The 21,428-nt window shown below is 46.8% G+C and overlaps 1 protein-coding gene across 1 annotated transcript; it reads right to left on the bottom strand.

Annotated features, from left to right (window-relative positions):
* Positions 1 to 268: 268 nt before the first annotated feature.
* On the bottom strand, positions 269 to 18,230 carry si:dkey-40c11.2 (drebrin). The gene is made up of 16 exons (XM_068738581.1): positions 18,139 to 18,230; positions 8,367 to 8,422; positions 8,150 to 8,262; positions 7,834 to 7,908; positions 4,848 to 4,991; positions 4,521 to 4,598; positions 4,190 to 4,341; positions 4,031 to 4,085; positions 3,691 to 3,765; positions 3,470 to 3,581; positions 2,851 to 3,390; positions 2,102 to 2,467; positions 1,930 to 2,016; positions 1,711 to 1,850; positions 1,412 to 1,463; positions 269 to 1,326 (listed from the first exon to the last, which is right to left on the bottom strand). Exons 1-16 carry the CDS (start codon positions 18,228 to 18,230, stop codon positions 1,190 to 1,192), a joined length of 2,274 nt encoding a protein of 757 aa, XP_068594682.1. The 3' UTR covers positions 269 to 1,189.
* Between the last annotated feature and the right edge of the window lie 3,198 nt (positions 18,231 to 21,428).

Here is a 21,428-nt window from a genome sequence, read left to right as displayed (position 1 = left end):
TCTTTCATCCTGAGGAATCTGTTCATTTCAGAGAGCGCTCAATAAGGCCGTCCACGACACGTGGGGAAAGGCAATGTCTCCACCTATGGGGAAAAGGGAGTACTGCAAGTGGCTTACTGACAGCATGGTATAAGATCACACTGCACCTTATTAACATGACCAAATATCAGAGACGAGAATTAAAAACTCTTGTCAAACTATTGTTTTTTTTATGAAAATGATATGAATAATACAGTAGGAAACACTTTGAGTTTATAGATGCTATATATTTATACGTTTGGAGTAAATACAAAGAGACATACAAACAAATGAGAAAAGAAAAAGAAAAGATCTCTGTATTTTTTTTTACATTCTTATGTACACTGTAGAGCATTGAGGGGGAAAAAAGCTGATTATAATTTCATTTATAATCAGCTGTGTTTCTATACGCTGTAATTTTCTTAAAATCTAACAAAGATATAATCATAAGATGTATGGAAGAACATCACTGCATAGCGTCCGTCTTATGTAGTGGTAGAAATATGAAAAACTGCTTTTTTTTCTCCATACTTTTATTTTTCTTTATGCTGCTGGTCTAGTTTTTGGGCAATTAAAATGTGCTGCGAGGCTGTCGGTGACAAATACGGCGCTATAAAATAACTCAGGAAGGTGACTACAGGATTGCGTCTGATGCATGTATGATTATACAAACCAAGACTAGTACATTCTTTTTTTTTTTTTGCACACAAAGCAAACAGTGAGCAGAGCGGAAGGCTTGTTATACGCGTGGATCAAATGGGTGACGACACACTCTAAAAAAAAGTGTCTGTATTTCATACTAGAAGAGAAACTTTGTGATCATTTGTCACAGCGATGTGATCCCACCCGCCGACATTCCTGCTGTATCTCAAAAGGAAATAAGTTATTTTGGTCCAGGAAAAGGTCTCCGCCATTTCATCCAAATAAATGAAGCTGGGAAAAATTCTGCATTCTTGTGAGGATATTTCATTTTCTAGCCAAAACAAAAAACAAAACACATCAAAATATTGAGTTACGCTTTTGTTTTCTGCAATATGAGGACTCGAGACTACAGTTCCAGTTGGAGGATTAAGATAACATGAACATACATGAGGGGCGATGGTGTCCCTGAGTGTGTGTGTGTGTGTGTGTGTGTGTGTGTGTGTGTGTGTGCTAGTGTGTCTCCGCCCGCCTATATGGTCTCAACATAATTGGCAGGGAACAAGCCTTGACGTCCGTCTTTGCTCCAGCCCCTCCACCAGGCTTTGTCCACCGTTTCAACGTCCCTGATGATGTCACCGGATTCGAACGAGATCTCCGATTCGTCCTCTGTGGGAACAACAAGATAACACGGTGAAGGTCCACTAATCACAGTAAGTGGAGGCCCTTTACTATCCGCTCGATGGCAGCTTACCTGCTTGGTAGTCGTACAGAGCTCGGACGCTCAGTTGTTGCTCCGCTAAAACCTGAGGAAGGGAGGCAGAAGGAGTCAGAGAGGCTGTAATCATGAAAAACCTGAATGTTTTACCTCAAAAGAATTCCAAGGTGGAAGACAGAATCGCTCCGTATAAACTTTCATTCTTCTGAAACCTAGTTTCTAAAGATAAGGCTGGCAATAAGTGGCCTTGTCTCTTATCTCAACCCTGGTTGAAATAAAGGTGAAGAGGTCAGGTTCCTGAGGTGTAGGTGAACTCGTGTTAGTGGATACGATACCTCTTGGCCATTTTTTAAGATCTCCTGGTCTTCGTCCTCGATAGCCTCCTCCTCCTCGTCTTCTGTCTTGCCGTGGAGATCGGCGCAGGCGACCAGCTCCGGAGAGCTGAGCTCCGTGTCGGACGGACTGAGAGATCGCTCTGAGGAAGGGGGGGAGCCTTCGTTACGCGGAGAACGGCTTTGTGATGTCTTTGCTGAACAGTGTTCAGAATGACGAACCGATGCCGTTCTGCTCCCGGGCCTTCGCTCCGTTTGGGATCCCGTTGGGCGACGGGGCGACGGACTCCTGCTTGATGTCTTCACAAACTGGTTCTAACAGGGAGTCGTTGTCAAACATATTAACCAATGAAATAAAACTGATTGATCGAACAGTGAGGAAGAAGAGGATCACCTGTGACTGCTGACTCAGCGGCCTCAGCGGGTGCCTGGCTGTCTTCTGATTGCACCTCCTCCTCTTTGTCGTCCTCTTCCTCTTGCACCTCCTCCACGGGTAACTCCACTGACATGGCTTCACCTTCCTGCTTCTCTCCCTCCTCTTCCTTCTCCTCCTCCTTAGCTTTCCTGTCCTCCCTTTTACCCTCCTCCTCTTGCTCCTGCTCCTCTGCCTCAACCTGGGCCGTTTGTGTGTTGGCGACACAAGGCTGGGGTTCAACACCGGCCACGTCTCCCTCGTGCGCCTCCGCCTCCACCTCCTCTTCCTCATCCTCCTCCACCAGTACGGCTTGTACCTTGTAGGCGATGTCAGCCGCGCTGAATTCTGTTGATTGGAGAGAGAGAAAATAACAGCAAGAACATCTTAACGATTCAAAACTTGACAATGAACTGAAATATAAGACATAAAGCAGCCGGGCTCTCCGGGTAAGGCTTTCCAGCTGAACTCGGCGTCGCTGGGAGGACGTGTGGTTTCTATAGGAATATTTAACTGTGACTGGAAAGTAAAAATATTCATTTCAACAGAGCACTGATTCACAGTCCCTGGAGAGGTTTTCGCAGTCTGGAGTGGATTTTGGCAAAAGCATCCAAGTCTTTACTTTCTAACTTTAGCCTCGAATGAAAAGAAAAGAAAAAAATCAAATGTGAAATGTCTTCATCGCCCTGAAAGGACATGAGATAATAACCTCCTCTGCCGTTCCTCCCTACCTGCGTTTGGCTGCGGTGCCTCGGGAAGAGGAGCCGCCGGAGCCTGAGGAGAACCAGACTCAAAGCTGAAAGCTGGCCGCTCCGGTTCGGTGGGGGTGTTCGGGGGCGAGGCGGGCATGGCCTCTGGATCGTACAGCGACGGATTGTTCTTTACTAATTTTGGAGACAAGGAAGCCAAGAAATCCGGGGAGGCCGGAGGCGCAGAGGGTTCTGTTGCTAACGGGGGTTTGGGCTCGCCAACTTCCTGGACTTGTTGGTTCGTTTGTGGAACTCCGGGTAGGGCTGAGACAGGGGGGCTGGGTCGCCCTAAAGGTGACGCTGGGGGTGAGGCGGGGGCCGCGTGGCTTTGAGACAAAGACACGGGCCCTAAATCTTGGCTTGTGGGGGGCGAAGCGGCACGGTAGAGGGGAGATGGAGGAGCCCTGGAGAAGGGGGACGACAGGGGAGAACTGCGAGGGGAGGATGATGTGCTGTCCTCTGCTTTACAGAAGATGAAGGCGGTGTCGGTCAGGCTGCGCTGGTACCGCCGGAACGGTTTGCCTGGAGAGACAGCGAGAGGTGTTTGTAATCTCGGGCTCAATGTAGAACCACGGGAATGTTCCAGAACCAGTGGACGTACCGGTGCGGGAGGGTCCAGGACTGGTGGGACTTTTAGATGCTGAAGAAGACGACAGCTGTCTGAAGAACTCCCTCGGGTTCATGGAGCGTTGGGAAACTAACGCCGCCGCCTCCTTCGGATCAGGAAAAAAAAAAAAGTGGAGTTATTAAACAAAATCCATCAAATAATGAGATGCGTGAGGCTCGTCCAGCGGTAAATCAAATCGATATGAAGTGGCTTACGGCTGCTTTCTCTATGGACTCACTCCTTCGGAGACGAGCCCTCATGTCGTCCTCGCGCTCCCTCTGCTGTTGGTCCTGTCAGCGCAAAAACACGGCCATCACATTGACATAGCCACACACAGGATTTCACGCTTTCATCTCTCCGTTTAAAAAAAAAAAGGGGGACACGACACGACAACTTGAGACGAGGGGGGGGGGGACATGACTGTTTTGACATTGAGCCTTAATGAAGCAGGAATCGGTGCCACGAATAACGGCAGCACCTCGCAGGTCCCTTTCATCCGTAGAGTCCATGCGGACTCCAGACAAGGTTTGACGGTGCAATAACCCGCTCACCCACCCATCTAAATGTGTCCTTTCTGCGCATCTCTTCTTCTTTCTCTGCTTGCTTGCCTCTGCAAAACAGGAAAAACAAAAAAAGCAGCAGCTGTTTTAGAAGCATCCGTACAACCTGCTGCCATCGGAGGGCGCTGGTGACAGGAAGCGAGCCGCTCCAAACCTCTGCTCCTCAATCATCTGCAGCTTCTCGTTCATCTTCCTGTCTCTTTCTTCCTCGTCCCTCCGTTCCTTTAAAACTCTTTCTCTTTCGAGACGGCGTCTCTCCTCCACTGTTCGCCTCCTGTCCTCGTCTTTCCTCTCTTCCTCTTCCCGCTGACACAAAAAGGTGGAAACAATTTGTTTATTTTTTTATGAATTCTTTATTTTCTTTTTCTTTTTTACAACTTTTGTAGAAAAATAACAATCTTTAGTAGATTTCCAAATATAAATACCACTTAACCTCCAGGTGATTTGTATTTTAGCTGCTCAAATGACAGAATGGCGAGGCCTACCTCTGCACGTGCCCAGAAGGACTCTCTGTTTATTAGTCTCATCTCCATTGCAGCATTTGTTTTTCTGTAGTTGGTCCCCTGTGAGAAACACACAAGAACAGACATTTTCATTTTCATGCCACTGCTTTGCTACGAATGGTTTTCAGCAACTTGAACCTTTTCTAAAGCCATTTAGATATTTTTTTTATTAAACATACTGGAATCAGAAATAACACAAAGTCAAAGTGGAGACATCTTTTTTTAAAAACGTCTCCTACGGGTGACATTGTTTATGTAAACGTATATGCCTCCATCTAGCGGTAAAACGTGGTATTGCCATAGTCTCACCACCAGCTCCTCCTTTTCAGCAGACCTGGATCTCCTTCTGACCCACTGCGTGGGAGCCTGGGCCAGGACCTTGTTGATCTCCACCCTAATCCTCTCCTCTGTCACATCCTCCACCTTCTCTGCACCAATAAATACATGTGCTTCCTGAAAAATGGAGGGCAGACAATAAAACCGACAAGTTGAGCAACACAAACGTGAATGCAATCCACCGTAACATGCTTGACCGCAGCCAGGCATACACAACCGCATACAAAAAAGGCTGTAAAAAAAAAAAGTACACACAGTCCCAATGGTAGTTTCCTCTTGGTCTGACTTGCAGTTATGCAAACCTGAGGCCAAAGAGTTGCGCAACTGCAGCAGTTAGAAAAATAGAGAAAGAGAGAACAAAAATATTCATTGAGGAGAAGAATGCATTGGTTTTGATAGTTATGGGCAGCATGGGGGGGAGGAGGGGGGGGGGTGCATAATAGTTTGGGAGAAAAACAAAGCAAATGTGTGAAAGCATGTGTCTTTGCAAAAACGTCAAAATAGCAACCGCTGCTCCAAAACTTCAAAGCGAGACATGAGGCAGATTCAGAGGTATAAAAAGAGATCAGATTTAGCCACCACGGACTAAAACACAGTTACATCGGCCCAGGTTTTCTCTCCGCTGAAGCATGTGTGCTGTTTAAACATTCTGAATGTGTCCCAGACCTGCTGCATAATTTCCACAGAGTAAATCCAGGCCTGTTGATAGAAGGCCAGCAACGTGAGGCTCCGACAGGAAACCACAGCTTTATCTGAGTGACAACGCCGACACTGACACTGAACAGCGCCTCCAATGTGCCCTGTAATGCATGTGCAGAATCCATATCACTCTAGCTGTCACTGCCATCTGAACACACACACACACACACACATACATGCTCACACGCATGCAGAAGCACAATCTTTAAAAGAAAAAAAAAAAAAGCTCTGTTAGTGTCACAATGTACCGTTCAAACTTCACAAGCGCCTCTATTCTATCGGGTTCACAGACCGCTCCAGGTAGAAAGCTGCTCCATTTAGGCAGATGTGTCATAATCGCTCCTGCGCCTGCATGAAAACCAGCTCTGTGCAATTTGATACGGGCGGGAGAGCGTTATCTGGAGGGGTGGAGGATGAGTGCAAACATGATGCGACGCACCTTTGCGCCAAATGAATCACGAAAGGGCATCGATTTGTTTGCATGAAGATTCTGAACTCTTGTAAAAACTTTGACCTTCCTTCATTCTTCGCTGTCATAAAACCGGGTGGTGTGTTGACTGCTGTTAATCCCAAGCCTCTGGCTCGACTATTGTGCCACCACTTCGGTGGAATTACAGGACAATGGTAACATCTGCAGCCCATTCACATTTCCGTTTTCATAACGCAAAGCCGCACCGGCGCACGGCATGCAAACGCAAACCAAACGTCCTGCCGCAGACTCGCCTCGACGAACCCCCTGTGCAGTGCTACCAGCTGGGACACACAGCATGACACGCCAGAAAGATGAAGAGAAAAAGGTGGGGGGGCAAGAGAAATAAAGGAGCAAATACAGTGGCATGGGAAAATCTCACCAAACATATCCAAGGCAATGAAAGACAACCTGACGAGGAAGCAAGTGGAATTAAAAAAAAAAAAAAAGTATGACTTGATAGTAGCGGGAAACCCAGGCCTTGTTTTCCTTGAAGCATTGGATATTATTAAAATGCAAACGCCGGTATCTTACGTTATGCCACATTTGCAGAACGACATTTGCCGTTTCCAAGGCTTCCCATAGTGTTTAAATATGTCTTTGTAATAGTATGAGGTGACTTCATGCCCTCCAAGAAAGAGGATTTTCATCACTCCAGATCACGTTAACCAGTCATTCCTCTAAAATTCTGGAATCTCACATGTATGCAGGCTCAGGGGGGCCCCTCACACACACACACACACACACACAGAAAAGAGTCTCAGAGATTGCCTTTCATGCAGTGACTTCGAACATACCAGAACTGACTTTTTTTTTTTTAAAGGGACCAAAAAAACCAGCAAACATTCCACGGATGCCTCCGCCGCTGACCGGTTGATGCTTTTACATGGAAACCAGTAAACCTGGGCGTCAGATGAACAAATCGCACTGGGAATGGGGCTAAACCCAGTGGGAGGAGCAAACTGATTGACTGTCGATGCAACACGTTTTTCATTTGCGACTGCCGGTAAATCATAAAAACAGACTAAATTCCTGTCTCTGCAATCCAGAGTTTGTTGTGTGACTACAGATTGAACCGCAAACAACGGCGCTTTCAACGCCCCTCGCCCGCCACCACCAACCCTTATAGCGACAAAGAAGATTTAACACGGGACCACTGGGATGAAACAGGAAGCGGAGGGAGGACAGGAAACTCTCAAAACAATACAACGCAAACTTCTGTGTATAAATAGAGTTTATGAACACAAAGTCTGGAATCCAGGGATGAAGGAAGCCGGACAGGGTCGGATTTTGTTTCTCCAATTTCGGGATTTTGGGGTAAAAATAAAGAGCATCTTCTGTTTTCTTTAATGTTTAAAATGTGATGATGTCTATAATAGCCGGCCCAATGCTGGGCTATTGTGGTGTTGCCGGCAGTGCTCCGCGGTTAGACGCGCTCCAGCGGCTAAGTCGTGTTTCGTCTCTCCGTGTCCAAACAGGGAGAGTCCAGAAGCGGTTTAAGAAGGTAAAATGATCCTCATTTATTACAAAACACAACAAAAGTATAATCAATAAAACACGCGCATCTGGGCAAAACAATCCCGCCACAGCGGTCAAAACCTGTATGCCCTTCCGGGTCAACACCTGTGTACCGCCTGATTGGCCCTGCCTTATATACCGCTTTCTGGCCACACCGCCACACCGTGCACAACACTGGAAACGCATTCCATCACGCATTTGGCTTCTACAATGTCATCTTTAATGCCCCAGTTTTATCACACAGCGTGTCTTATTTTGAAAACGTTCCAGCACCTTGAAGAAGTTTTTGATGGCTGGGATGTGGCCGGCACATTCAGTCCTTCGGTATTCCTCCACGTGTTGTCCAACCTGCGGACAAACAGCGGATATGGACACTTTACATTCATGTCTTTACCTCCCTCTGAGGAGGATGGAAAAAGAAAGGCAGGATTCCCATTGTCATTCTGGAGTCTGGTTTACTGTGGTTACAGTGTGACTGCTTAAGATCTTAATCCCATTATTTTTGGAAGAAGACGTTTTAATCTCTTGTTATTATTGTTGATTGTACGTTCAAGTATTTTATATATGAAATAATCTGCCACGCACTCACCCAGCTGATCATGGCAATCTGCGGGGCCCCCTTTTCCGGACGTCCCAATCTGCAGAGCCCGTACTGAGGCTTGGAGGCGTGGAGCTTGCCCGCCATTTCTGCCACGCCTCCCGCTTTTAGAAAGAAAGCAGGCGGGAGGAGGAAGGGTCAAGGTAAAAAGGAGATTGGGAGAGTTTGACAACAAAAATCACAAAAGGTTTGTGACAGTCCTGCTTACCTCCTGAGTCAGACAGCCGGAGGTTGTTGGTGATTCCGTCATATGCGAATATTGCCCTGTGGACACACACACACACACACACACACAGGTCAACTGCTGACAAATGACGAGTGGCTGAAAAACACAGAACACACACATGTGGAAGCGTGTCAACATGGACTTTCCGGTTGGTTGGCGTCCTGTATCCTTAAATGACCCCCCCCCCCTTTCTCTAAAAAATAAGTAAATGCATCTATGACACATTCAATATTTCGCAATATTTCATTTTCTTCTTCCTGTTTCCCGTCCTTCCCTCGTGATATATTTGTTAAGCCGTGTGTGAAACGCCATGACAGCACAATACCCTTCATTCGCCTCTGAGCTCCTCCATGTAAAATAAATTAATTTGCAGTGTGCAGGTGAAAACCTGTCCTGCCGCACCCTTCAGTCTGTCAAACTGCACGTTGTCGTGGCAACTCAACAAATCATGAAGCATTCTGTGACACCAGAAGAGAGATTTGACCTCATATTCTGGCAATGCAATTCAAATGTTCAGCTTTTATCGATTCTTCTAGCCGGACATGTCGTCCATATATGCTGTTTGGCATGACGAGCGTTGTGTGCACACAAACGCCTGCACATGTGGACGTCTGCGCAAACGTCTCTACGTAGGATTCCTGGGGGCGTGTCAATAACATCTGGAGCTGGGCAGCCGGAGTGTGAGGCCATGAGCAGCTTTTACAACGGGCCAAAGGGGTCTGTGTGTGTGTGTGTGTGTGTGTGTGTGTGTGTACATGCACGCGTGTGAGGAAGGGAATAAGAGTGAGTATTAGCAGTTAAATCAACAGCAGCTACTGCTGCGTCCGTTAGCTCTGATTAGCGCTAATTGTGCATGCTGACATCGCTCTCTGATTTCTTAATCTTGCTGACGAGTAGCAAAACCGATTATTGCGACCAATCAGTCAGCCAGCAGTAGAAGCGGAGAATCAGTGGGAAGCAACAGTGTGCAGAACCGGTATGTTTTCACGCCTAATTCAGTCATCGGAGTAAAGCCGAGTCATCAGCCACCGCCACCGCCGGTGTCTAGACTCCGTCTGGGGATATATTTTGAGGCAGATTACCCTAAACCGGAAACCCCCTGAAGAGACAAAACGCCAAAGTCTTTATGACAGATTAATTCTCACTTGTAATCTTGACTTCTTTAGTCTCCCCTAACTGAATTGAAACATTCATTGGAGCTCTCCAGCTTTAACTCAAGCTCTGTGTCAGTCGGATCGTTCACATATCTCCACAAGGATTAGTCTGGGAACAACTAGAAAAAAAACAACAACGCAGTCTCCTCCCTCATTAGCCTCAACGGCATTCAGGACTTTCTTCGGACAAATCCATATTATTTACCCGTGGTCCTCGTGATGTTCCTCAAAATCAGCTGTTACAAGCTCTCGAGGTTAAAGGTCACCGTGCCTCTGAAGGAGTTTTGATTGCATGTGCAAATTTCTCCCACCCACAAGGCGCAAAGCCCACGGGGAGATTCCTTGTTTCGACTCTGCCTCTTTGTTCTGCAGACTGACTGTAGCAGAGCCCGATGTTTAAGCTTTAGAGTCAAACAGACTGATGGGTAATCAGCAGCAGCAGAGTTAGAGAGTCTTCAGAGTCTCCATTCCTTCACACATGCAAGTTTCTTAAGAGCTGCAGAAAAGTGATGAGAAAAACAGGCTCTATTGCGTCTGTACTCCAGCCCACCTCCGAAGTCAGCCAGCTATGACCTCAGCGCAGGGAGAGAGAGAGAGAGAGGGCGAGAGAGGATGCAGCCAAGAAGAGAAAAATGCAGTGTTTTATTTCAAATAATTAACAATGAAAAATATGTGCATCATGACCGCAGACATCCTCTCGATGCAGCTATAAAAGAAACAAACAGCCATTCCTCTCAGAGCACACGCAGGCAGTGCATTAACTCAACATGCACACACACACACACACACACACTGTGCTTTAAGCTTCAGCCAGTAACAATTCGGATGGTTTGTTTCGGGCTCCCAGAGCCTCTAATGCCTCCGAACCCGATGCGCTCTAGCAGTTCAAGATGAGCGTAAGAGAAACAGATGTAGGAGGCCTTGCTGTCCTTTATCCAGCCGTTTCCACTGCACCAGGGTAAACTATGAACAATGTGGGTAACATGCAGGAAACACCGGAGCGCAATGTACCATACATGCTTCTATTGTGTTGGAAAATTCCTGCAGCGATTTTCTTCCCCACCTACTTTAAATCCTCTAGCACAATATACCCCCTTCACATTCCAAACCAATATCTCATCCCCCACCCCCCCCCGACTCTGCACTTCCTGCCGCCTGCGTCTGACAGGAAGATCTCGCGGGCTCATAGGTCATTTATTCATTCCGTCTTCGCCGGCGGGGGAGATATGAAAGAGTTGCAGTTTGCGGGCTGTTGTGATATGAGAAACTGCGTATGAAGAAAAATATATGAGAAAGGGGATGAGCGGCTGAGAGCTCCCGCCGGATTTCACCGCCCTGATTAAGCTCTCCATCAGATCTTCCTTTTTTTTTGTTCTTCCTCTTCCGCATGCATCCCCAGCGGTCCGGCCGACAATGGAACATTTGTCAAGATGTGTGATTTGAACAGCGTGATTATGTTAGTGCTTGTGCTCGTCCTCCTACCGTCCCATTAGCTTCTTTTACATAAAAGTGTTTCGGACAGCACGGTGTCGCAGTGGGTAGCGCTGTTGCCTCACAGCGAGAAGGCCACGGGTTCAAATCCGACTTGGGGAACTTGGTTCTCCGGCTTCCTCAATTTAGGAGAGTTGTTTACACTAAATTGTCTGTATAGGTGTGTGTGCGTGTGTGTAAATGATTGTCTGTTTATGCGTGGCCCTGTGATGAACTGGCGGCGTGTCCAGTGTGCCCCGCCTCTCGCCCATAGACTGCTGGGATAGGCGCCAGCAGATACCGCGGCCGCATTAAGCGGTAAAGAAAATTAATGAATAATAGTGTTTATTCCACCATCCCCTTCCTCCTCAGCTCCCCAAATTATCCTCCTCCTCTTCCATCTGTCCAGACTTCAGATGCAAATGGAGGTTGAAAAATGTGTGACGGAAAGAGGAAGTGATGGAATGAGTTTTTATTCTCATTATTGTCTCCCACGAGAGAAAACTGCCTTTGATCGAGAGAACTGCTGCTTCAATCAGACATTACGAAACGAAAAAGCACAATAAGCGCGTCTTTAGTCGGCGCACAATGCTGAACATCAATCCCACACGAGTCGGATAAATAGGAACACATCGGCAAACATTATCCCTGATGTATGGCATGACAGAAAAGAGGAGGAGAATGGTAAGAAGTGGAGAACGGCACTGCGTTGGTCCAGCTTGTGGAAGCCGGCACGGCATGAACTGCTAAATAAAAAAGCTGAACAATACGGTGTAATATCCCTTCTGTGCAGTGAAACGCCCCCCACTGGGAATGCATTCCAATAATGCTCCATAACAAAACAAAAACAAAAACTACTTCTTCTTTTTTGCAGGAACAATAACCGGAGGCTTACCTTTATCTTAAAACGTTTTCTTGCCCAGCGTTTTATTTCTGATCTGTTTGTAATATTGTGTCCAAGTAGAGCTGGAACGGGGAAAGACTTCAACTATTCAACTAACCCTCTGACAGAAGCTGTAGATTAGTCTTAAGATACAGAATCCTTGATCCAAACAGACTGTCAGGATATCCTACTCCACACACACACACACACACACACACATATGCAAACTAAATAGTAAATTACAGCACAGTTTATTATAAGTGGGTTGCATATTGAACAAATAAGAGTTTTTGCTTGGATCCACCCACTTAGAAACTGATTTATGCAGCACTCGTTTGGGTGGAGGACGCTTTTGACTCCCCAAGAGACTATACAGAGGGTCTGCAATGTCATCCAGTGGGGAGTGAAGGAGTTCGGGCCAGAGGGAGGGACTGCTTGGAATGCTGACAGGAGGAGGAGAGGGAGGGAGGAACATTTCAGTTCTGGGCAAAACACACGCCCAGAGAAGTTTAGAATATGGCAAACCAAACAAATAAGTAATTAAATCACTGCCAGGAAGGGAAAACAGCCCCCTTTGTGCTGAGGTGGATGGAAAAGAGCGGGGGGGTAGACAAAGAGAAACACACAAAACGTGTGTTTCAGTTCAAAACGTCACGTGACACGAAAAGCTGAAGACATAAATCACCTGATTGTCCCGTTAATGGGGAGCGTGGAGGGAAGTGAACGCCGTCCTAGCAGGCGTCAGGTGAGTCGAGCGCAGGCAACAAACGAGGATGATCCCCTGGTAGCATTAGCTTGTGTTTAATAGCCATGCAAACGACATGTAAACGACACATTGCGTTATTCTGAAGCTCCGACCGGAGATAGGAAACACTTCAGAAGAGACTGACAGCAGCTGAATCGTTTCCTTTCATCTGACAGAGTTGCATGAGTTTAACGCAGCGTGACATTTCATTACCTCCTGTTTCGCACGTTGAGATCTGACAGCAGAGATGGTGCAGGTGCTGCGACGGCATAAACTGACTCAGCACGAAATTCAGAGTACAGTAATCAAATAGTTCATCAACTCTGTGAGCACGTCAAGAAAATTTACTAGAGAGGAGAGGAGAGGAGAGCTTGAAAATCATGATCCACTTGGATCTCTGTGGTATTTCCTGTGCATGCTGTCCCAACATGCTACACACACACACACACACACACAGTAATTATGGGACATTAAAAACATGATGGAATCTTATCTTCAGCCATTTCCTTCCTTCAACTAGAGGAAGCGAACTCTCTCCAGGCTCACGTTTCTACTTAGACCTTATCTGGCCGCCTCTCTAAATACTTTGATCTTTCTCTCATTCCTCTTGAAACCTTCACATGTCATCTCATCGTTCCCTTTTTTCTTAGCGCCGTCATTTCAGGGATTCGTCGATTCCACGTTTAAGAAATGCCTCATCATCTTTTCTCTCATTTTGCCATCTGTCATTTTGTGATTCTGCTGTTTCTCACCGAGTATCCTTGTCCATTCATTTGGACCTCCTTCCCAACCTCATTGGTGCCTCTAATCCCCCCCCCCCCCCCCCCCCCACCATCACCACCACCTCATTCAGTCTTTACTCAACAAACAACAGACAACAGAGCTTTCCCACCATGGTCTCCAGGACAACGCCCCCCCCCCCCAGACTCTCGTCGGCCACCAACAATCCGATGCCACCACCAGCAAATGAACAAACAAGAGCAGAAAAGTGGAAGTGGACTTCCCAGCATCCGGAGTGAATTTGCTGAAGCCTGGTTTTAACCACGATGCTCCTTTGTAACCGTGGCGAAGAGGGCGCAACTCTGCAAACACAGCTGATGACATCGCTGTTGTCAGGAAAGCTGTGGGAATAAGGGCGGGAGCGCATCCTGACCGGATCGGCCCTGTCTGTCAGTGCGCCTTTGTGTACCTACGTGTCATCACGCCCAAGCGTAAGAATTTATTGGAGTCAGAAGATCTAAGAATGTTGTAATTAAGAGTGTGGGGTGGGGGGTGGGGGGGGGCATTTATAGGTTGTCACCTGTTAAATACATAATTCAGACGGCTAGACGTTCCAGGTTCGATTGGATGGCTCCCAAATAAGGCGAGCAGAGACAGCGCGGAGCAAGACGAGACGTAAAGGGTGCGGCTAATTCAGCAGCGAAAGACTGCACGGAAACACAGATGGAGGTTTGGATGCAGTGCACGATAAGATAGATCTTTTCATCCCAATTTAAATAAAAACTCTTATTAACAATTAACAATTAACCCAAGAACGGCGGCAGCATGCAGGAAGTCATGTCACATTGGCGTTTGCAGTTTTAACACACTTCAGCACATTACTTCTGGAATATGATTTTGACGTCCCTTCAATGTGCCTCAGCTGGGCCGAAGCCACATTCATCCTCGAGCCAATACTGGAAGAGAAGGCAGATGTTTTCAGACAGCTGTATGACACACCCTTTAAGTTCGGCTACACTCGAGGCCCACTGGGTGGATTAAACAAATCTTTCACCTGAACGCAGCTCCTATTTTTCCTATAGCATTTGCCTGAAAAGTTCACCCCCATGATTTTGAAAGGCGTATTTGTCATGTTAACTTCTGTAGGCATGAAAAAGACAGCGTGAAAATGTGCAGAGGACATCCAGGCTACAATCTGAGGCACGACAGTAAGGCCAGGTCCGGAGACAAGTGACAAAAATGCTTTGTCCCGAAGATCTTCGCATAAAGCTGTCGCTGAAAAAACACAACACAATAAAGATACCACACCTTGAAAGCTCTTTTATCTTTTACTTGAAGTCTGTGGACTGTTTTTATGCTTGAAAAGCAGGGCCCACCAAGTCAAGAAGCATGAAGCAGCAGCTTTTAGGATCTTCTCTGATGCAATTACGTCTTACTGCAACACAGCGTCAATTTGTGGTCTTGCACCCATCAGTTATCACGCGAAAGAACCCAATTATACAGCGAGACTCACAAAATGCGTGCATATAGAACCTTCTGCACTCACATATCATCCTACCGGAGACCTGCTATTATGCCAAAACCTGATCTGAGACCCCCTGCTGAATCTAAAACAACATTTAAGTGGACGGTAAGCAGTTGTTTAGGGATTACTGCAAGAAACAATCTCTAATTTCATCTAAACAGAGATGAAAACAGAGAACAGAGATGGTCTTCCAACGTGCCACCCACAGACAAGCTCGCTCTCACAGCTCATCTTTAAGGAACGAGGCAAAGTAGAAACCATGTCCAGATCAAATATCTCAATCAAGATATATTTCCTAAGATGTAACTTCCCCTTTAGAGCATGGCGTCATTTCCTGATGGAGTCTTGATCTAAACCTGGAGCCTTATCCCAGACGGCCTGTTGTCCTCCTGTCAGCTGACCACAGGGATTTAGTTCAAAGCAGAATGCCACACAGCGGCTCATATTTCCACCTGCCGTTAATCCTTCTTCCGTTTGACAGTCGTGTCGCTTTGCACGGCTAAGGAACTGAACACAAATAAAAAAGCAGAACACGAGGGAGGAAGTTCTGGCTGCGAACAATCTGTTGATGATTGTGCTTGTTCATCTTTAGCAAACAAGATAACTGTATTTGCAAATATAATCCCCCCCCCCGGTGTCAGGAAGTAGCGCGAACCTGCACAAGCAGAAGTGCACATGCATCCACGTACAATAGCTGCCCTGTGCGTTGCCCTCCTTCCTCTCCTTACACCCACTGGTGTATTCTTACCCAGGAACGCTTTTTTTTTTTTTTTTTAGATCTCTTTAGATTAATCATGCATGAGCCTGTGGAAATTCTGGCAAGTCACAGCAACGCAAACACCCCGGGCCTTGGCCGAAGTCAAGGCGTCTCCGTTTAGCATCAAAAGGCGAATCCCTTCCCAATAGATCAGATGCCTGGCGAGGAGAAGGTCGAATGTTGCTTGATGAATTCAAACAGATAAGATTGATTGCGATGTGAATTTAAAAAAATGATTCCGATCCGGATGATTCATTCTTAAAGCATTACAGTATTATAAGAATATTGTGTGGCACATTTAAATCCAAAATGTTACTCATGATTTTAGAAAAATCTTTTAGAATTCAAATAAAAGAATAGGATCAATGCTATTTGGTAGCTTTCTTAACAGCTAGTTTAATTTGGGTAAACGTGGCTACAGAACACGTTTATTCGGTCAAAAGAAGACGAGACTGCTGGTCTAAACTGAAGTTTAGATATCAGATATTTGCTCAATGCGTCACTGTCCCCCAGAAAAAGACCATAATGAAACACTTAACACAGGCCCATCGTGCAGCATTAAACTGAAGATGAAGATGGTGCGAACGAACGACCATAGATGTCTGGCAGGCCGCATCCCCTTCTTTTACACGCTTGGTTTAAGCGATGCATCGCTCTATTTGACACTTGTCTGCTTCGGGTAATGGCAATAACTTCTCTTATAAAACCTGCAGGACAGAAAAATGTGTTTTGACACTAGAACGAAAAGGCAAAGGAGAGCTGCTTACCGACACGTCAACTTGAATCCTTCATTTTGATGCACAATGGATTTTGAACCAGGATTCCTTCAAGCCTTTCCTGTTTAGATGATTAGATAACATTTTCACTCTTTCTTTTCCCTTTCAGTCCCTCAAACAAACTTAAAACACATGCAAACAGTGAAGGATTCCAGCCTGCAAGTGGGACACTTTGTAGTCCTCAGTGGTCTGGGGGGGGGGGGGGGGACAAAGAGAGACCTCCAAGACTGTATGTTGAGCAGAGATGTCTGAATGAACCATGCATTTAAATGGCCTCGCCCCACAAAGAGTCTGTTTCCCATTCAGGATGCAAGGTCATTAGATAATACACGCAGGGACCTCAAGGCCACGCAGTGGGGGCAGCATAGTTCAACAAAGCCAGCATCCTAGCCCTCTCTGTGCAAACTTCACAGCCCACTTCTCTGTCCAGATGCAGCAGAGTGAGTCAAACACCTCGACCCGGAGGCGGCATCATGATGGCGTCTGATTTCATTTTGCTCAGATTCACTGCTGGTGTTCTGACCCTCGTCATTTCAAGTCTGTCGGATGTCACAAAACAAAAAAAAAGACAGGAAGAAAGACGGAACAAAGTGGGCAGAATAACCCTCTAATTCTGCACGAGAAGCGTGGAGTTGGGTTTTGCCCTGTTCTCTAAATATAACTTCATTAGAGGAAGTGTGTAGATGAAGAGAGGACTAATTATCTCTGTGCTACATCAGTGCAGGCGAAGAACACACACACACACACACACACACACACACATGCACGCAGCACATGCAGGACAGTATAAGAGGAGAAGGCTGACAGACTGATGGAGATTGCTCTTGTTTGGAAAAGAAGGGTAGGTCACCATGGCGACAGACCAGCCAAAGCCTTAACAAAAGGACTGAATGAACCAGGTGTCAACTGATCAGGTTACAACATGACATCACAAGCTTGGAAAATAAATAGTTTAAAGCAATGTTTAAGAGGCAAAAAGTAAAACTGCAGTCAGCCCTTCTGGTAACTTTTGCTGGTTGCCTTGGGAATTTTTTTTTTCATTCATTTAGTGTCTTCTAAAGTTGTTTCAAACTGAGGCCCAGCAGTCAACCATCTCAACAGGGCAGATTTTCAAAGCTCTGCCTGATGGAAAGTCCCGTTTCAAACTTAGAGACACACAGTGGCCTGTCTTAGCTATTGCTCAACGAGCTATTCATTTTGGGAAAGCAATGCGTAAATGGTTCTCATGCATGCGTATACTGTGCTGCCTGTCAAATGTAAGAGCCTCTCCCTGAAATAGGAGCCCTGTCACCAGATCAGAAAATCAGCAGGAACATGATCCTCGACACAAAAGAAAGACGCCGACGCAGATCATGAGGGAAAAGCCAGTCGTGGAGCGCAATGCCCGCAGGTGATGCGCTCTGAGCCACGGCGGCTTCCTTGGTTCATGCGTAATGGTCGCTAATCCTCACATCGCCACTCAGAGAGGAGTCGGTCGATATCTGTCACTGGTGTTCCCGACTGCGTTCCTCCGATCACTGGATCAATGGAGATCAAGCCGCCGCGCTTTACGCGACAACTTGACCTGGCGATGCGTAAAACGGCGGTTCTAGCAGTAAAGCAAGATGGTGCGCATGAAACTTAGCGATTCTACTTGCCTTCGTGATTTTAGAGTCATTATAAGACTTTTTTGTCACGACGCAAACAAAGGAGGCAGATCTGTACGAAGCAGCAATGCGCGTTACCAGTTAGTGGAAGAACGGGGGTTGAGGATGTCCTCTTTGGCCGTGAGCAGCGACAGGCCGTAGGCATCAAGGTTGACCGAGCGCACGCTCATGATGGGGAAAGTTTCCAGACCTCTCCCGCGGCTCCTCGTCTCACTGGCCCCGACGATGTTCGGGGTCGGAGTATCTGCTGGAACGCAGCCGCAGCAGAAACGCCGAGGGGGGGGCAGCAATTACGCGCGTGTGCAGGTTCGTGCAATGGGGGGGCTTAAAGTTCCAAGGTGGGGCGAGATGAGCAGGCGCGCTCACGGCGTGGAGGAGACTTGCGACTGTGCACTCCGGTCTTTGTGCAGCAGGGTAGAGTACGTTTTGTGCTAAAAAGCCCCACCTCCCGTCGAGAGAGTGGAACGCACTTCACTGGCCGGGGCGCGACGCGCAGGCCTCCGCATCCTAAAAGCCTCTGCCTTCCTCAGCCTGGTCTTCACCTCTGTAAGGCAAGCCTTGCGTAATTATTACACAAATGCTGCAACACGCCACCCAAAAGCGACTTTTTTTTTTTTTTTGCTACATCTATTGATTGATTTATTGCTCAAATAATTGTAAAGGCGAAGCTGTCAATTCACATTCCAAATTAGGGTTTTCTGATGTGTGTCTGGGGAATTCAGGGGGCAGGACGGCAACTTTGAAACTGTCATTCCTTCTTTGTCTCGGTTTTGTTGTTGTCTCTGAATCCCCCCCCCCCCCACCTCCACCCCCACCCCGCGGGCCCCTCCAGGCCCCTCCAGGCCCCTGGCAGACTCCAGAGAAGCCACTTACAGTGCAGGCAATCTGAACAAACCAAAGAACGGCCAATTTCATGGGAACTGATTCTGAAGGAGGCATCACATAAAAAGAGCAGAGGAGGCTGCTTCAGTGTTCGAGTCGGGGGTCCGCTGAGAGGCTGGCCAACGGTGACAGACACACATATCCTGACCCCCCCCCCCCCCCCACACACACACACACACACACACACATGCATGCACGACTCACACACTCACAAACAGTCATGCAATGGTAATTTATTGTGGGTCAGTGGGGTTACAATCTCAGATTATGAGAACGTTCCAGAGCTCGATCATTTATTTAGCAGCCATTCTTAAAATAATCCAGGACAGATGTATGTTTTTTTTTTTATTATTATTCCCTGATGTGTGTCAGGCTCACACTGATGAAACTTTATTTCAGGTATAGCTTCTGTTAATGTGTAAAACACGGTAACATTTTCACCACAAAGATTTGAACTGACAGCCTCGGAGTTAATCCTCTGGTGAACCGTGGATTGGCACACAGTCATGTAATCACTCACACACGCAGCCTCTTCCTTTTAAGGCTAACAGTTTTCTTTTCAAGCCTTACATCCGCTTTCTTTTGTGCAGAAAGGGATGCAGCTGTTTTTTCAGCTGTACAATAATTAATATTCTCGTGCGATGAGTACAAAGCAGTTCACCATGGAGGATATTTATCCACACTGGGATGAAAGATATTTCAGTTCCAACGCACCTCAGCTTCATTCTATCCCTGCATCTCATCCTGTGATAGTTCTGTCCTCATAAAAGGACACTGCACCTGGAATATGGAGTCGTGTTGGTTTTACTCGTCGTTAGACAGTTATTCAAGAAAACAACATTTCATTAATGGCATATTTCTCCAGGGTCCAGTTCAGCGATGTTGGATTATATGTCAGATTTTACACCAATTTAGACATGAACATATTTCTACCAACATCTGGAAAAGCTTCCCCTCTGTAGAAAATGCTTGTCACATAGGCTAGAATGCTGAACATATAGGCTCTGCTGTTTAGCATGCCAGTGGGACGGGGGGCGGGGGGGTGGAACATGACATCCCCATGCTGCTATTATTCCTACAACTTCCTGCTATTAGAGGCTGTCCTGCCCTTCCACCCTCACAGCCCTTCTCTGTAAACTGCAGCGCTGTTATGCTCCACTTCAGACGACTTTGGCATTTCCTCCACTGGGGTCCGGTGGCAGCAGAATGTTGTTGTTGGGGATGGGATCCTAATGTGGGAATGATTGGATGTCCAACTAGGATTTAGACCCGTGTGTGCAGATGGTGATTTCCCCCCCTCATCTTCCCAAACTCCTTCTCTAAGTGTCACAGAGTTTCTGCTTGGGCTCCCTGCCTCCCTGGCGTAGTCTAAACTATGAGAGTGTGGGCTGACAGAGTGTTGAGTCCTCCAGTGACACCCAACATCCTCCAGAAGGCCTCTGGGAGAACTCAGAAGAAGCAGACTCTGAGTTACCGGCATACAATCTATTGATGTGCGGCATTGGGTTATGCACAAAATCTAATCTCACTCTGACCAAATAAACCTCTCTCACCCGATGAACCGCTTCCTTGTTGGCATGGATTAAGGGTCACGCTTCACAAATGTCCCAGACTCCAGCAATAATATGATTCCCACTTGTCGTCTCCACATCCAAAGAGGGGCCGAGTCAAGTGTCTCTCACGCCAAGTTCTTCAGGGTGTGTTAGTCAACATCAGGGAATGATTATGTATAGCTGAAAACAAATGTCAATCACCAGACCATGAAGATAATTGTTTATTGCAGGCGCTGATATGAGTAATAATTCTGTCCGAACGTTTCTGCCGCTTCGACTCTTTGAGGAGAATGTGATTGTGTTCAGACACTGGTGGCGGTGGCGGCTGATGACTCTGCTGAGGCTGAGTATAAGTCGATGGAATGCACAGTGCGAATGAAGTTGGTGAATATGTGAAGACTGGGTGGCGACAGGTGCAAGGAGGACAGCTGGTCTTCTCGGGGATTAGCCTCAAGGACATTTGAGGCCAATTGAGGTTTTTGGATCGGAGCGATAAGAGGAGGGAACATCAGAGGTACTGGAAACAAAGGCCGCTGGTCGGAAAGAGAAACGCAAAGAGCACACACATGCACATGATATTCAAGCAAACAAACTCTTGTGTGTATTTCGGTGTGTCAGAGAGGTCCACACGTTCCCTTCAAGCCCGGTTACCTTCTCATCAGGCCTCCAGGTGAGGTCACCGCTCAGCTACAACCCTGCGCTATCCTCCCCGTTAGCCTCGGCGCTCACACCAATGTGCGCGTCTGTGCAAATAGCAACACCAAGGACTGAGAAGCAACTTAGTGGTTTCAATTTGTTCTCTCTTTCCTTCATTCAACCCGATTAAAAAGAAAATATAAACAACTACCTTCTTTACCAAACAGAACAGCCGTGAAATGAGACCAACGGGGGCCAAGATTATACTAATAAACTTTGCTTTGAGGCCTTGGTTTT

This window comes from Brachionichthys hirsutus, chromosome 4 (genome assembly GCF_040956055.1).
Source record: "Brachionichthys hirsutus isolate HB-005 chromosome 4, CSIRO-AGI_Bhir_v1, whole genome shotgun sequence".
Taxonomy (NCBI): domain Eukaryota; kingdom Metazoa; phylum Chordata; class Actinopteri; order Lophiiformes; family Brachionichthyidae; genus Brachionichthys; species Brachionichthys hirsutus.
This window is presented reverse-complemented; position numbering and strand designations above follow the sequence as displayed.